At 37.6% G+C, this 17,315-nt stretch overlaps 1 protein-coding gene across 6 annotated transcripts in view; it reads right to left on the bottom strand.

Annotated features, from left to right (window-relative positions):
- The window catches only part of etv4 (ETS variant transcription factor 4), a 246,452-nt gene that overhangs the window by 61,882 nt on the left and 167,255 nt on the right, over positions 1-17,315 (bottom strand). For all 6 annotated transcript variants that reach the window (XM_061931726.1, XM_061931728.1, XM_061931725.1 and 3 more), the window contains one exon: positions 16,059-16,112. In XM_061931726.1, the coding sequence (XP_061787710.1) occupies positions 16,059-16,112 (54 nt within the window). The remainder of the gene's footprint in view (positions 1-16,058; positions 16,113-17,315) is intronic.

The following is a 17,315-nucleotide window of genomic DNA, read 5'->3' as shown; positions in this document are numbered from 1 at the left end:
TTTCAACACCTCCAAACGTGTTCATGAAAACTACAACTGAGATGCACGTTACAATCAGACATTTGCTGCGTAAAAGGTACAATACTTACAGTATTAACACTTTTTAGGGCGCAACGACAGACTGAACTGAATGGCCAACACATCCCAAACTGCACACGACTGCCATCTAATGTCGTGGACTTGCAAATGTAATTGAGACCCAGACCCACAAGACATCTCATCTCTTGTGTGGTTGTGAACGACATCATGGACGTAAAATCGACGTACTTGATAGCCTCTCTTCTTTTTTCCAAGTCGTCTCCTGACTCGTCAAACTCAAAAACAGCAGCACACTTTCTCCCCCCCCCCCTTTCACAATAACAGCGCCGACGAAATAAAGGTTTCTAAAAAGTACCTTACACCACTGTGTCGTGAGATATTGTTTGGTGTGCCGTGGGGGATTATGTAATTTCACCTAATTGGGTTAAAAATATTTTTTGCAAACCAGTAATTATAGTCTGCAAATGATGTGTTGTTGTTGAGTGTCGGTGCTGTCTCGAGCTCGGCAGAGTAACCGTGTAATACTCTTCCATATCACTAGGTGGCAGCAGGTAGCTAATTGCTTTGTAGATGTCGGGAACGACGACGATGGTTTGCAGGTAAACCATCTTAGTGCCGCTAAGAAAAGGCATTGAAGCTTATGCAAAACTAAGCTAAAACTGAACTGGCTGCAAAGTAAACAAAAACAGAATGCTGGATGACAGCAAAGACTTACAGCGTGTGGAGCAGCAGACGGCGTCCACAAAGTACATCCGTACATGACGTGACAATCAACACCAAAATAGGAGCGCAAGATAAGAACTAAAACACTACACACGGGAAAACATTAAAAAAAACTCCAAATAAGTCACGAGGTGATGTGACAGGTGGTGACAGTACACCTACTTTGAGACAAGAGCTAGAGTGATGCATGCTTGGTTATGCTTTAAAGTCATATCCAACAATTGCGAAAACAACTTTTTACGAGAGATGTCTGATAATTCGGAAATTATCGGTATCGTTTTTCTCATTATCGGTATCGTTTTTTTTGTTTGTTTTTTTTTGGTATTAAATCAATATAAAAAACACAAGATACACTTACAATTAGTGCACCAACCAAAAAAAAAACCCTCCCCCATTTACACAAAAGGGTTGTTTCTTTCTGTTATTAATATTGTGGTAGGTTCCTACATTATATATCAATATATATCAATACAGTCTGCAAGGGATACAGTCCGTAAGCACACATGATTTTGGTCCATTAATAGTACTAACCTTTAACAGTTCATTTTACTCATTTTCATTAATTACTAGTTTCTATGTAACTGTTTGTATATTGTTTTCCTTTCTTTTTTATTCAAGAAAATGTTTTTAATTTATTCATCTTATTTTATTTTATTAATTTAAAAAAAAAGGACCTTATCTTCACCATACATTGATGTGCAAATTAGGCGTAATAATGTGTTAATTCCACGACTGTATATATCGGTATCGGTAATTAAGAGTTGGACAATATCGGAATATCGGCAAAAAAGCCATTATAGGACATCCTTACTTTTTACTGTCAATATCGGCTGCTGAGTTGATCACACCGCGGTGAGGGATGTCTTGCCTTGGTTTTTTCTGTCTTGTGATTTGCATGTTTTAGTTTGAAAAGTAACTCTCCTCTCGTTTCAGGTCACTTGCCCTTCTTTTTGTGTCATCAGTCTGACGTCATCGCGGTTCCCTGATTGTTTCCACCTGTTCCCTATTACCCTCATGTGTCTTATAAGCCCACTCCTCCCTTTGTTCTATGCCAGATTGTCTCGTTTATTCGTGCTCTCTAGCCTCCATGCCCATGCCCTTGTCCATGCCTTGCCTCATCTTTTGCTTATGTTCCTTGATCCTGAATCCCTTCTTGCTATTTTGAGTTTTCCTTTCTTCCTCCTCAGCAGAGTGATTTTTTGTTATTTAGTTTATTCAGCCGAAGTGGTGAGTTATCAGTTATTTTTCATTTCTTTCCTCAAATTTTTGAGTGACAATTTTTGTTCAACTTTATTAGATCAGATAGTGTAGAATTTTTCATAGCTGTTGTTTCTTCCTCCTGTTGGAGCGTTTTTTGTTAATACATTTTATAGCATATACGGCGCCAATTATAGTTCGTCTTTGTTTTTGTGTTTTCCTCAGTTCGGAGTGATTTTCGGTTGTTCCTTTTTTTGCTGATTAGTTTTTTGGTTAAATAGATATATTAATTCCTTGACTTTGGAGGTGAAAGGAAGCTGTCAAAATAAAAGCCTGTCAAAGTTCCCTACTCTGCATCTGAGTCCTATCCTTTTTACCAAGTCTGACAGAGTTTCATTTTTTTTTTAATGTTTTGTGCCTCGGGATTTTTTCAATAAAAAAAATGTGCCTTGCCTCAGAAAAGGTTGAAAAACACAGCCTTACACAAGCATAATGTGTTTAAAGACCTTTTGATACATTTACAACAAATATTTAAAATATTGGTCCAAATTGTCCAAAGATGAATTGCACCGATAAATGTGAGGACACAAACAGCACATACAAAAAGTATAAAAATAAATTACAACAATTTTTAAAAATATATTTCTGTTTACACATTTATGTTGTTACTATTATTATTTTACCTGTTTATTTCTTACCGTATTTTCCGCACTATAAGGCGCACCTAAAAACCACAAATTTTCTCAAAAGCTGACAGTGCGCCTTATAACCCGGTGCGCTTTATATATGGATTAATATTAAGATTTATTTTCATAAAGTTTCGGTCTCGTAACTACGGTAAACAGCCGCCATCTTTTTTCCCGGTAGAACAGGAAGCGCTTCTTCTTCTACGCAAGCAACCGCCAAGGTAAGCACCCGCCCCCATAGAACAGGAAGCTCTTCTTCTTCTACTGTAAGCAACCACCCGCCCGCGTAGAAGAAGAAAAAGCGCGCGGATATTACCGTACGTTTCATTTCCTTTGTGTGTTTACATCTGTAAAGACCACAAAATGGCTCCTACTAAACGACAGGGATCCGGTTCATGAAAAGACGCAATCTCTCCATCCGCACACGGATTACTATTTCACAGCAACTGATATTCCTGTGAACCGCACTGTGGATACAACGGGAGCACGTACGGTGAATAGTCGCACCACAGGGAATGAGAAGTCATCCTTCACTGTGGTTCTAGCTTGCCATGCTAATGGCCAGAAACTTCCACCCATGGTGATATTCAAAAGGAAGACCTTGCCAAAAGAGACCTTTCCAGCCGGCGTCATCATAAAAGCTAACTCGAAGGGATGGATGAAGAAAAGATGAGCGAGTGGTTAAGGTAAGTTTAAGTTTACGCGAAGAGGCCGGGTGGCTTTTTTCACGCAGCTTCGTCCATGTTGATATACGACTCCATGCGCGCCCACATCACGCTGGTTTTAATATATTATTAAAGTTTGACTGACCTATTTGACTGTTTTTTTGACATTCCTTTAGCGCAGTTAGATGCGGCTTACAACACGGGGCGGCTTATAGGTGGACAAAGTTTTGAAATATGCCGTTCATTGAAGGCGCGGCTTATAACCCAGGGCGCCTTATGGTGCGGAAAATACGGTACTCATTTATATCCTTTGTTCTCTGAAATTATATTCAAAGTGGACTTTTGGCGGTACAATAAATAGTCATTTTTAAATGAATAAATAATTGTGTCATAAAGAAGTGAAGTGAAGTGAATTACATTTACCGTATTTTCCGCACTATAAGGCGCACCGGATTATTAGCCGCACCTTCAATGAATGGCATATTTCATAACTTTGTCCACCAATAAGCCGCCCCGGACTATAAGCCGCGCCTACGCTGCGCTAAAGTGAATGTCAAAAAAACAGTCAGATAGGTCAGTCAAACTTTAATAATATATTAAAAACCAGCGTTCTAACAACTCTGTCCCAAAATGTACGCAAATGTGCAATCACAAACATAGTAAAATTCAAAATAGTGTAGAGCAATAGCAACATAATGTTGCTCGAACGTTAATGTCACAACACACAAAATAAACATAGCGCTCACTTTCTGAAGTTATTCTTCATTCGTAAATCCTTCGAATTCTTCGTCTTCGGTGTCCGAATTGAAAAGTTGGGCAAATGTGGGATCCAAAATGGCCGGTTCCGTCTCGTCGAAGTCATCGGAGTCAGTGTCACTGTTGTCCAGCAGTTCTGTGAATCCTGCCTTCCGGAAAGCTCGGACCACAGTTGTGACCGAAATATCTGCCCAGGCATTTACGATCCACTGGCAGATGTTGGCGTATGTCGTCCGGCGCTGTCTCCCTGTCTTAGTGAAGGTGTGTTCGCCTTCGGTCATCCATTGTTCCCACGCCGTTCGCAGTCGTGATTTGAATGCCCTGTTGACACCAATATCCAGCGGTTGGAGTTCTTTGGTTAATCCACCCGGAATGACGGCGAGTGTTGTATTTGTGTGCTTCACTTGTTTTTTGACACCATCTGTGATGTGGGCGCGCATGGAGTCGTATATCAACATGGACGGAGCTGTGTGAAAAAAGCCACCCGGCCTCTTCGCGTAAACTTCCCTTAACCACTCGCTCATCTTTTCTTCATCCATCCATCCCTTCGAGTTAGCTTTTATGATGACGCCGGCTGGAAAGGTCTCTTTTGGCAAGGTCTTCCTTTTGAATATCACCATGGGTGGAAGTTTCAGGCCATTAGCATGGCAAGCTAGAACCACAGTGAAGGACGACTTCTCATTCCCTGTGGTGCGAATATTCACCGTACGTGCTCCCGTTGTATCCACAGTGCGGTTCACAGGAATATCAAAAGTCAGTGGAACCTCGTCCATGTTGATAATGTGCTCTGGCCGGATCTTTTTTTCAGCTATCTTGTTTTTACAATATGCACGGAAAGTAGCCAGCTTTTCTTGAAAGTCTTTAGGCAGTTGCTGTGAAATAGTGGTCCGTGTGCGGATGGAGAGATTGCGTCTTTTCATGAACCGGAAACACCAAGAAGCACCACCTTTAAAATCATCCAGGTGAAGTTCGCTTGCTAGCGTTGTTGCCTTCATTGGAATAGTGATGGTGCTGACACTTCTGCTTGCTGCTCTCTGCTCAACAACCCACTGTTCCAGTTTGTCCTCCAACAGTAGCCATCTTGCTTTGTTCCCTCGGAAACTCTGTTTTGTCTTCTTTACCTGGCGCAGGTCATCTTCTTGCTTCCTCCACCTACGCACCATTGATTCATTTATGTTATATTCTCTTGCTGCTGCTCTATTTCCGTGTTCTTCGGCATGACTTATTGCCTTAAGTTTAAATTCTGCGTTATACGCGTGTCGCTTAGTAGGAGCCATTTTGTGGTCTGGTCTTTACAGATGTAAACACACAAAGGAAATGAAACGAAAATCCGCGCTCTTCTTCTTCTTCTTCCGGGGGCGGGTGGTTGCTTACAGTCGAAGAAGAAGCGCTTCCTGTTCTATGGGGGCGGGTGCTTACCTTGGCGGTTGCTTGCGTAGAAGAAGAAGCGCTTCCTGTTCTACCGGGAAAAAAGATGGCGGCTGTTTACCTAAGTTGCGAGATCGAAACTTTATGAAAATGAATCTTAATATTTATCCATATATAAAGCGCACCGGGTTAAAAGCCGCACTGTCAGCTTTTGAGTAAATTTGTGGTTTTTAGGTGCGGCTAATGGTGCGGAAAATACGGTATATAGCGCTTTTCTCTAGTGACTCAAAGCGCTTTTACATAGTGAAACCCAATATCTAAGTGACATTTAAACCGGTGTGGGTGGCACTGGGAGCAAGGTGGATAAAGTGTCTTGCCCAAGGACACAACGGCAGTGACTAGGATGGCAGAAGCGGGGATCGAACCTGGAACCCTCTACCAACTGAGCTATACCGCGATGTCAATATCAATGAAAATAATGGTGATTGTTATTTTTGCCAGTTCGGTCCCAGTTCCCACAAGCTAAACATGAAGGCAGTGATTGACCCATCAGAATTAACAGATGAGCTAAAAAAAAGAAAAAAAAAGGCTGCCGTCTCCCAGATTTTGAATAAATGCAAAACTGCAAATGATGAAGAAATACCGAGATGTTAATTAGTGAAGGAGTGTATTTTCATTCAAAGTTCCCTCTTTTACAAGCTCAGAGGCGCTCCACGTGCGCGCTTCCGCTCGTCTTATTCATGACTTCCTCTCCTCCTTTCACTCCCCTCGCTCCTTGCCCTCCCTCGTCTTCAGCGCCACTCGCTGCCTGAAAAGAAGTGCAGCGGCGTTCTATGGCCACAACTTCCTAGGTAATTACTGCGAGGCACAAAACCAAACAATCGTCCCATACAGCCCAGAAATCACTGGATTACTTCACATCTTGGAACGCTCAGTGTGTGTGTGTGTGCGTGTGTGTGTGTGTGTGTGTGTGTGTGCAGAGAGAACCCAACTGGAGCTAGTACATGAGAGAGCACACACACACACACACACACACACACACACACACACACACACACACACACACACACACACACACACACACACACACACACACACACACACACACACACACACACACACAGGAAGGGAGGGAGGACTTTGGAGTATCCACTTGGAAAGGAGGAGGAGGATTTTTGCATCACTGTAAGCTTTTTTTCTCTCTTTTTTTTATGAATGAAGAGCGAAGGAGTGAGCGGCCAAGAGGCACACTTCCTCTTACGCAAGCAAAGAAGAAAATATATGAATGGCTGGCGTCGCTGCAGCCACTGCGAGTGTAAACGAAGGAGAAGAAGAAAAAGATTTAAAAAAGGAAGAAGAAAGAAAAACTAAAGAAAGAAGAAAAAGTAAAAAGGACAAGAACAAGGAAAGAAAAAATAAGAAAGGAAAAGAACAGGGCTGAACAAGAAAAGAAAAAGCTGAAAAAGTAAAAGAAGAAATAAAAAGGAACAATACAAAAAAAGAAAAAGAAAGAAGGAAGAAAAACGGAGGAAGAATGAAGGAGAAGAAGAAGAAAAGGGAGAAGAAGAAAGAACAAAAAAGAGAAAATGAAAGTAAAAAAAGAAGATGAAGTAAAAAAAGAAGACGAAAGAAGAAGGATGAAGAGGAAGAAATAAATGAGAAGAGGAAGAAATACATGAGAAGAAGAAGAAATAAGGGAGAAGAAGAAAGAAAAAGGAGAAGAAGAAAGAACAAAAAAGTGAAGAAGTAAAAGGACGAGAAGAAACGAGAAGAAGAAGAAAGAAGGAAGAAGAAGAACGGGAAGAAGTAGGAAAGAGAAGATGAAGAGAAAGTAAAAAAAAAGAAGACGAAAGAAGAAGGATGAAGAGGAGGAAATAAATGAGAAGAGGAAGAAATGAATGAGAAGAAGAAAGAAGAAGGGGAAGAAGAAAGAACAAAAAAGTGAAGAAGTAAAAGGAGGAGAAGAAACGAGAAGAAGACGAAAGAAGGAAGAAGAAGAACGGGAAGAAGTAGGAAAGAGAAGAAGAAGAGAAAAAATAAGGAAGAAGAAGAAAAAAGGAGAAGAAGAAAAGGGAGAAGGCAAAAGAAGAAAGAATGAAGTGGAGAAGAAAAAGGAGAAGGAAAAACAAGAAAGAAGGAGAAGAAGAAGAAGAAAAAAGAAGGAATAGGGAAGAAGAAGAAACATTAAGAAATAAGGAAGAGGGAAAAAGAAGAAAGAAGGGGGAAGAAGAAGAAAGAAGAAGAAAGACCGAAGAGGGAAGAAGAAAAAGAGAGAAGAGGGAAGAAGAAGAAGAAAAACAAAGAAAGAAGGAAAAGGGAAGAAGAAAAAGTAAAAAGAAAGAAGGAAAATAGAAGAAAGAAGGGAGAAGAAAAAGAAGAAGAAGGAGGAACAAAAAAGAAGGAAGAAGGACAAGAAGGAGAAAAAATAAGGAAGAGGGAAGAAGAAAAAGAAGAAATAAGGAGAAGAAGAAGAAAAAAGAAAGAGGAAGAGGGAAGAAGAAGAAAGAAGGAGAAGAAAAGGAAGAAGAAAGAAGGAGAAGAAAAATAAGAAATACGTAAGAGGGAAGAAGAAGAAGAAAAAAGAAGAATGCTCACAGCTCCAGTCAGCTGCAAGTTAAAGCAGATTTTCACTTTTTTTAAAGTTTACTATGGTAGCAATATGGCTGTTTCAGCCACGGATTTATGTGATTTCTGATCGTTTGTGAGGGCACCAAGGCCACGTGTTTAGCTTGTCGTTGTTGTTTTGCCTTGTTAATAAAGAGTCGATCCATCACTTATTTGTCACGTGTGTTCGTACTGTAGACCACTTTGTATCCTGTTCAGACTGTTACTAAGCTATAGACTTTTGTCCGGGCTGGAACCAATTATTCATATTCACATTGTTTCTCTTTGTTCAAGGACCAATGAAGTTTGTAAATGGAGGTCCCAATGTAGTTGTCTTGCACACTGCAAGGGAGGGAGAGACACACCGTTCCAATAATGACACCACTACGCTGTCCATGACATTTTCTCAACATGTTACCATGTGGAATTTCACTTCCCTTTACTTTGACGCACTGCCTTCAGAAGTGTAGGGACGGGCACCGTTCGCATTTCAACCGATACCGGTACTCAACAGTACCAATTTTTAATTGATTTAATAATTGTTTGTGATAGTAAAATCATTTTTTTATTGCAAAATTTAAAAAGGAGCTGATTATGATAACTGGTTGTTATATCTTGTTTTATCATCACATTTCTGGGTCTCAATTACATTTGCACGTTCATGCCGTTAGATGGCAGTAGTGTGTAGTTTGGGATGTGTTGGTCATTCGGTTCAGTCTTTTGTTGCGCCCTAAAAAGTGTTAATACTGTAAGTACTGTACCTTTTACGCAGCAGCTGTTTGATTGTAGCGTGCATCTTAGTTGTAGTTTTCATTAACACATTTGGAGGTTTTGAAATCGCCATGTAAAATCGCTAATGCTAATCAGTCGCATGTCAATGGCAAACCCAATGTATTTTAGCATCAAGCTAGCACATTTTGGGAAAAGTAGAGCTTTATTTTGAGTCAATTTCTTTGTTGGCATTGAAAATTGCCATTACCTCGAGGTAGTTTGGCTCAGTCCGCTCTCAGTGCTGCTGGAGTGATCGCCAAGTGCCGAAGAGCAACCCAGGCACCGTAACATGGCACAGTTGGGTTTTAGTTGAATCAGTGCCCTGTAGGACATGTGGGATTCAGCCGGTGTCAAAAAAGACAGAAGAGTCTTCATTGGTTGAATTGAAAGTTGCCACTACGGACGCCACTGGGGCTTAAAGCCACAACAAGTACAGAGCGCGGACAGAGCGCTGCTGTTATAGCCAGGAGCAGGATCCATTCAGCAGATGTGCAGGTATTGTGCAATCCCCCATTGGCGCCCCTCCTCCTCCTCCTTAATGTGACATTCCAGCATGTTCTAAGTGTCTGCAAGACCACGCCCACGCAGGTACAAGCAGGCAGTAAACAACTGCCGTATTATTATTATTACTATTATTATTATTATTATTACTACTATTGTTATTATTATTATTGTTATTATTATTACTATTATTATTATTATCAGCTTATCATTAATACTGTAATTACTATTATTATTATTATCATCATCATTACAATTACTATTATTATTATCATCATTACAATTACTATTATAATTATTATTACTATTATCAGATTATCATTAATACTATAATTATTATTGTTATTATTATTATTACTATCATTACTACTATTATTATCATTACAATTACTTTTACTATTTTGTTTTTATTACTATTATTGTTATTATTATTACTATTATTACTACTGTTATTACTATTATCATTATTAGATTATCAGTACTTATATTATTATTATTACTATTATTATTACTGTTATTATTATTACTAATAATATTATTATTTATATTATTATTATTACTAATACTATTACTATTATTATTATTATTGTCATTATTATTACTACTGTTATTATTGCTATTATTATTATCAGCTTATCATTAATACTATTATTATTACTACTATTATTATTATCATCATTACAATTACTATTATTATGACTGTTATCAGATTACCATTAATAATTATTATTATTGTTATTATTATTACTACTACTATTATTATTACTATTTTGTTATTATTATTACTGTTTTTACTATTATCATTATTATTAGATTATCATTACTTATATTATTACTAATAATATATTACTATTACTGTTATTGTTATTATTATTATTAATATTATTATTATTTATATTATTATTATTACTAATACTATCACTATTATTATTATTATTATTATCATTATTACTACTGTTATTTTTATTATCCACCCAGCCATTTTCTACCTCTTATTCCCTATCATTACTATTATTATTATTATTATTATCATTATCATTGCATAATCTTCAATGATAGTCGACATGAGAGGCTGGTTGATGCAGTTCTGTTTCTCCCATATATTCATTTATTTGTGGCGTCCCAGCACTAAGACATCTGGAGCGCTACAAATAGATCTGGGCGTAGCGGTTTACCCCCGCTCATAAACACATTATAATGGGACTGTTTGTGAATGGAGCAAGTCCCAACACTTTGCTTCATAACAATATTTAGACCCCTTCAGATTACTAATTGGTACCGTTCACATTCGAACCGATACAGTACCAATTCCCGGTATCTGGGAATCAAAACAACAGTTCTAACTTTCAGTACTTGTGTGTGTCTTCACGTTGTAATAAACGGTAAATTGTTTAACAATAAATTAATATTTTTATGTAACATGAAACAGTCAGCTGATTAAGGCTGGACTTAATATCGCTAATACTACCGGGCACTGATTCGATAAAATTGTGATGGTTCCATGTTACGGTACCAGCCGGGACTTGGCGATCACTCCAACAGCACTGAGAGCGGAATCAGTCTAGCTACCTCGAGGTAATGTTGCAATTTTCAACGCCAACAAAGAAATTGACTCAAAAAACCCTCCATTGTAAGATAAGCTCCACTTTTCCCAAAATTGTGCTCGATTGATGCTAAAATACATTGGCCTTGCCATTGACATGCTACTGGTTAGCATTAGCGATTTTACATGGCGATTTCAACACTTCCAAATGTGTTAATGAAAACTACAACTAAAAATGCACTTTACAATCAAACAGCTGCTGCGTAAAAAGTACAATACTTACAGTATTAACACTTTTTAGGGCGCAACAAAAGACTGAACTGAATGACAAACACATCCCAAACTACACACTACTGCCATCTAATGTCGTGGACATGCAAATGTAATTGAGACCCAGAAAAGTGATAATAAAACAAGATATAACAACCAGTTATCATAATCAGCTCATTTTTAAATGCTGCAATAAAACATTTATTTTACTATTTAAAACATTTTTTTAACAACACATGCAAAAGTACGGAAGATTGGTACTGTTGAGTACCAGTATCGTTTCAAATGTGAACAATGCCCATCCCTGAAGCTGATAATAATAATAATTGTGTTGTCCAGTTGCTAAATCTTTCTTCTTACACTTCTGCAAGTATGCATTCATTTCAGTTTGTCCTAGGTGTGTTGCCGTAGCCAGGGAGTAGTCTTTGCCATTAAGTTGAATGCATTGTGTTGAGTCCTAAAAAGTGTTAATACTGTAAGTGTTGCGCTTATTGCACAGCAGCTGTTTGATTGTAATGTGCATCTTAGTTGTAGTTTTCATGAACACATTTGGAGCCGTTGAAATTGCCATGTAAAATCGCTAATGCTAATCAGTAGCATGTATATTGCATATCCAATGCAAATGAGCATTGAGTTAGCGCATTTTAAAAAGTGGAGCCCGGGGACCATTTGTGGCCCGCAGCGCTTTCTAAAGTATTATTTAAAAAAAAAAAAAGTGGACTAAAAGAGCAAAAAGGTTGAATCCAACAAAATAAAAGTTGCAATGTTGACTCTAATAACACACAGCTGCCATGCAGGCTGTTTTTTAAATTTGTAGTTGGTCATTGCTCAAAAAATAATAAAAAATCAAAATCAATATTCCACTGAAATATGTTTTGTGAAAATGATTACATGTTTGCTAAACTACTAAGCAAATGTAAGTGAGACCCAGAAATGTGATAAACTAAGTTTTCCTTGGCAAAAAGGGCATTAAAGAAAATGTAAATACAGGTAAAAGCCAGTAAATTAGAATATTTTGAAAAACTTGATTTATTTCAGTAATTGCATTCAAAAGGTGTAACTTGTACATTATATTTATTCATTGCACACAGACTGATGCATTCAAATGTTTATTTCATTTCATTTTGATGATTTGAAGTGGCAACAAATGAAAATCCAAAATTCCGTGTGTCACAAAATTAGAATATTACTTAAGGCTAATACAAAAAAGGGATTTTTAGAAATGTTGGCCAACTGAAAAGTATGAAAATGAAAAATATGAGCATGTACAATACTCAATACTTGGTTGGAGCTCCTTTTGCCTCAATTACTGCGTTAATGCGGCGTGGCATGGAGTCGATGAGTTTCTGGCACTGCTCAGGTGTTATGAGAGCCCAGGTTGCTCTGATAGTGGCCTTCAACTCTTCTGCGTTTTTGGGTCTGGCATTCTGCATCTTCCTTTTCACAATACCCCACAGATTTTCTATGGGGCTAAGATCAGGGGAGTTGGCGGGCCAATTTAGAACAGAAATACCATGGTCCGTAAACCAGGCACGGGTAGATTTTGCGCTGTGTGCAGGCGCCAAGTCCTGTTGGAACTTGAAATCTCCATCTCCATAGAGCAGGTCAGCAGCAGGAAGCATGAAGTGCTCTAAAACTTGCTGGTAGACGGCTGCGTTGACCCTGGATCTCAGGAAACAGAGTGGACCGACACCAGCAGATGACATGGCACCCCAAACCATCACTGATGGTGGAAACTTTACACTAGACTTCAGGCAACGTGGATCCTGTGCCTCTCCTGTCTTCCTCCAGACTCTGGGACCTCGATTTCCAAAGGAAATGCAAAATTTGCATGGTTGGGTGATGGTTTGGGGTGCCATGTCATCTGCTGGTGTCGGTCCACTCTGTTTCCTGAGATCCAGGGTCAACGCAGCCGTCTACCAATCAAGTTTTTCAAAATATTCTAATTTACTGGCTTTTACCTGTATATTGCGTTATATATATTGGTTTTGCAACAGAAAAATCTAAAAAGGGCCCCCGCATGCGTTCATGTGTCAGTGTGCGGCCCTCAGTGCAATAAGTGGTGACTCCCCCGGTCTAAGACGACGGTTTGTGTTGTTTGCTATCAGGCTGCAAGTGGTCAGGGGGTCTACAGAGTCCAGCGATATGAGACGGGCGTCATGCCGCTTGTAGAACAAACTTGTCACATTTTGGCCCCCATGAGTCAAAGTTGAAAAGCGACTGTGAGCAGCAGGGACACTTGTCTGTCAACGTCTCCGCTCCTTTAAATGAAGTGCCCATCAAACCACTGCCCCCGTGACCCTGCAAATCACGCAGGGGTCGGCCGTTAGCGGCGGTCCGGCAGCTGATTGGCTGGTGGGCAGGGGGGGTTAAGTAGACATGACCTCTAGGCGCCCCCGGGTTCATCTGCACTTCCTCCCCCGCTTTGTGGCCTAATGGACGGCGACAATGTTGCGGGCGGGCATGTGTCACGCGGGGTCATGACCAGTTGGGACGCGGCGCTGGTTGAAATCACGCCGTGTTTCCACACAAAGGACGCTCGCAGGAAGTCCCTCTGACCCCGGCTGAAGGCTGTCACTTTTGCTCGGGATTATTACCAGTTGTCTTCAACTTTTCATCAAGATGCACGCCCATGGATGTTTGTATGGGGCCCACTTTACATCAGCCGGGCTATCCAAAGGGTGGCCCGGGGGCCGTTTGCGCCCCCCAGCTATTTCTTTAACGGTCCGTGGAACATTCTAAAAATACTATTTAAAAAAAAACTACAACCTTAAAAAAGTGGAATAAAAGAACAGCAAACAAAACAAACATAAAAAAAATTGAATAAAAGAGGGGGGAAAAATACGCAAAAAAGTGGAATAAAAGAGCAAACAAAAAAGAGAAAAAAGTGGAATAAAAGAGCAAACAAAAATCAAAGTGGAACAAAAGAGCAAACAAACAAACAAAAAAACACGCAAAAAAGTGGAATAAAAAAGCAAACAAAAAAAACATTAAAAAGTGGAATAAAAGAGCAAACAAAAAAACTTAAAAAAGCAGAATAAAACAGCAAAAAAAAAAACGTTAAAAAGTGGACTATAAGAGCAAACAAAAACACCTTAAAAATGGGAAAAAAGAGCAAACAAAAACATAAAAAAGTGGACTATAGAGCAAACAAAAGACACGTAAAAAATATTGGAATAAAAGAGCAAACAAAAACGTAAAAAAAAGTGGAATAAAAGAGCAAACAAAAACACGTTAAAAAAATGGTATGAAAGACCAAACAAAAAAGGTAAAAAAAGGGAATAAAAAAAAATAAAATATATATATATATATATATATATATATATATATATATATATATATATATATATATATATATATATATATATATATATATATATACACATACACACACATACATATACACGTCTATATATATATATACACATATACTGTATATACACACATATATATACACACACAAACATATATACACATATATATACACACACACACACATATATATATATATATATATATATATATATATATATATATATATATATATATATATATATATATGTCTTAATAAGGTTATCCAAAAAATAGTGCTCGATACCGTAGTAGAGCGCAATATATGTATGTGTGGGAAAAAAAATCACAAGACTATTTCATCTCTACAGGCCTGTTTCATGAGGGGGGGGGTTCCCTCAATCATCAGGAGAAATCTCCTGATGATTGAGGGAACCCCCCTCATGAAACAGGCCTGTAGAGATGAAATAGTCTTGTGATTTTTTTTCCCACACATACATATATATATATATATATATATATATATATATATATATATATATATACACACACACATATATACATATTTATACACATATATATACACATATATATGTGTGTATAAATATACATATATATATATATATATATATATATATATATATATATATATACACACACACATATATATGTATATATATACACATATATATATACATATATACGTATATATATATATATATATATATATATATATACATACATATATATATATGTATATATATACAGTATACACATATATGTATATATATATGTATATATATATATATGTCTTAATAAGGTTATCCAAAAAATAGTGCTCGATACCGTAGTAGAGCGCAATATATGTATGTGTGGGAAAAAAAATCACAAGACTACTTCATCTCTACAGGCCTGTGTCATGAGGGGGTTCCCTCAATCATCAGGAGATGAAAAATCTCCTGATGATTGAGGGAACCCCCTCATGAAACAGGCCTGTAGAGATGAAGTAGTCTTGTGATTTTTTTTCCCACACATACATGTATATATATATATATATATATATATATATATATATATATATATATATGTGTGTGTGTACATACATATACACATATACATACATATATATATATATATATGTTTTGAAAATTAAAAAAATCAAAAAGGCCCCCACATATTTTGATTTCCCATTGTGTGGCCCTCAGTGTTTTGATTTCCCATTGTGTGGCCCTCAGTATAAAAAGTTGGGCCCCCTGCCCAAGAGTCATTGTTAGCAAGGGGAAGCTCATTCAAATACTTCAGCCCAGGAATTTGTTTTGCCATCTGACCTCTTCCCACGTACACAAAGGCCCATCTTTGTACCTGAGCTTTTTTTTCTGTTTTTGATACCGGTTTCCCGGGCTCCACGTCCGGGCTTTTCAAGAGCATGCAAATGTCGGGCGGCGCCGCACAACGCCAACTACACATCTGTACGCCAACTACACCTCTGTACGCCAACTACACCTCTGTACGCCAGGGAGGAATACTGCAACGTCAGCAAGTCACAGCGCCCTCCGCTGGTCGGCCCGCGTGTGACCTCGCCGTAGCCCACGAGGGACAAGGAAGACCTGAGCACAGACTCCAGTGCAAAAGGAAAGTACTCACAGTTCTCCGAGTGGAAATCCGGAACAAACTGCTCGTCACTGTCAGGAACCTGAGCTGAAAATAGAAGAGAGAAAAAACACAATCTTCAATTTGGTTTGAGACGTTTGCCTTTTGACATAATTGGATATATTTATTTTCAGGCAGAATTTGGACAATATTCATGCCGGGTGTTCCACAACATTTGACGTCCGCCACACTACTAAACACACACAAACAAAACCGTGTAGTATTTCTTCACTAATACTTGTGTACTATGTGTGTATATACTGTATGTGTACATGTCTTCTGATTTTGATCTTCCACCTGGGACTCCAACCTAGGTTGCCGGCATGACAGACAAGCGTGCTAGTTACCAAACAAAGTTATTATTATTTTCAAATATATTCAAATTATGCTGACAATTTCATTGGAAAAAAAAATTGTTAGCAAAATTCAGTGTTTTAAAATTCAGTGTAAAAAAAAATCAGTGTTAAAAAAAATTCAGTCAATACAAATTCAGTGTATTAAAATTTAGTGTATTAAAAATTCTGTGTTAATTTACCCGAAGTGAGTCTTGCTTTTGGAAGCAGCACATTTTTCGACACTGTTTATACTGAATTTCTATTACAATTAATTTTGTATACACTGAATTTTTATTACTATGATTTTTTTATACACTGAATGTTTATTACTACAATTAATTTTTACACACAGAATTTTTAAACACACGCATCTTTTATAATTTGATGTAAAATAAAAAAAACGGTATAACTGTATATAAAAAACTGCGTTACATAAATTCCCAAAAAATTCAGTGTATAAAAAATTCAGTATAAAAATTTAGTGTTAGTTTTTGAAGCAGCACATTTTTTGACACTGAATTTCTTTACACTGAATTTTTATTGTAATTAATTTCTTTATACACTTTTTTAAACACACGCATCTTTTATAATTTGATGTAAAACAAAAAAACCACCAAATTCAGACGCAAAAATATTGCGTTACATAAATTCAGTGTATAACAAAACAGTATATTAAAATGTAGTATATAAAAATTCAGTGTATTAAAAATTCAGTGTTAATTTACCGGAAGTGAGTCTGGCTTTTTGAAGCAGCACATTTTTCGACACTGAATTTCTTTACACTGAATTTTTATAACAATGGCTTTTTTTTATACACTGAATTTGTATTACAATGATTTTTTTATAGACACATTTTTTTTAAATTAATTTTATATACACTGAATTTTTAAAACACACGCATCTTTTATAATTTGAT

Source organism: Nerophis lumbriciformis, linkage group LG39 (assembly GCF_033978685.3).
Source record: "Nerophis lumbriciformis linkage group LG39, RoL_Nlum_v2.1, whole genome shotgun sequence".
NCBI lineage: Eukaryota > Metazoa > Chordata > Actinopteri > Syngnathiformes > Syngnathidae > Nerophis > Nerophis lumbriciformis.
This window is presented reverse-complemented; position numbering and strand designations above follow the sequence as displayed.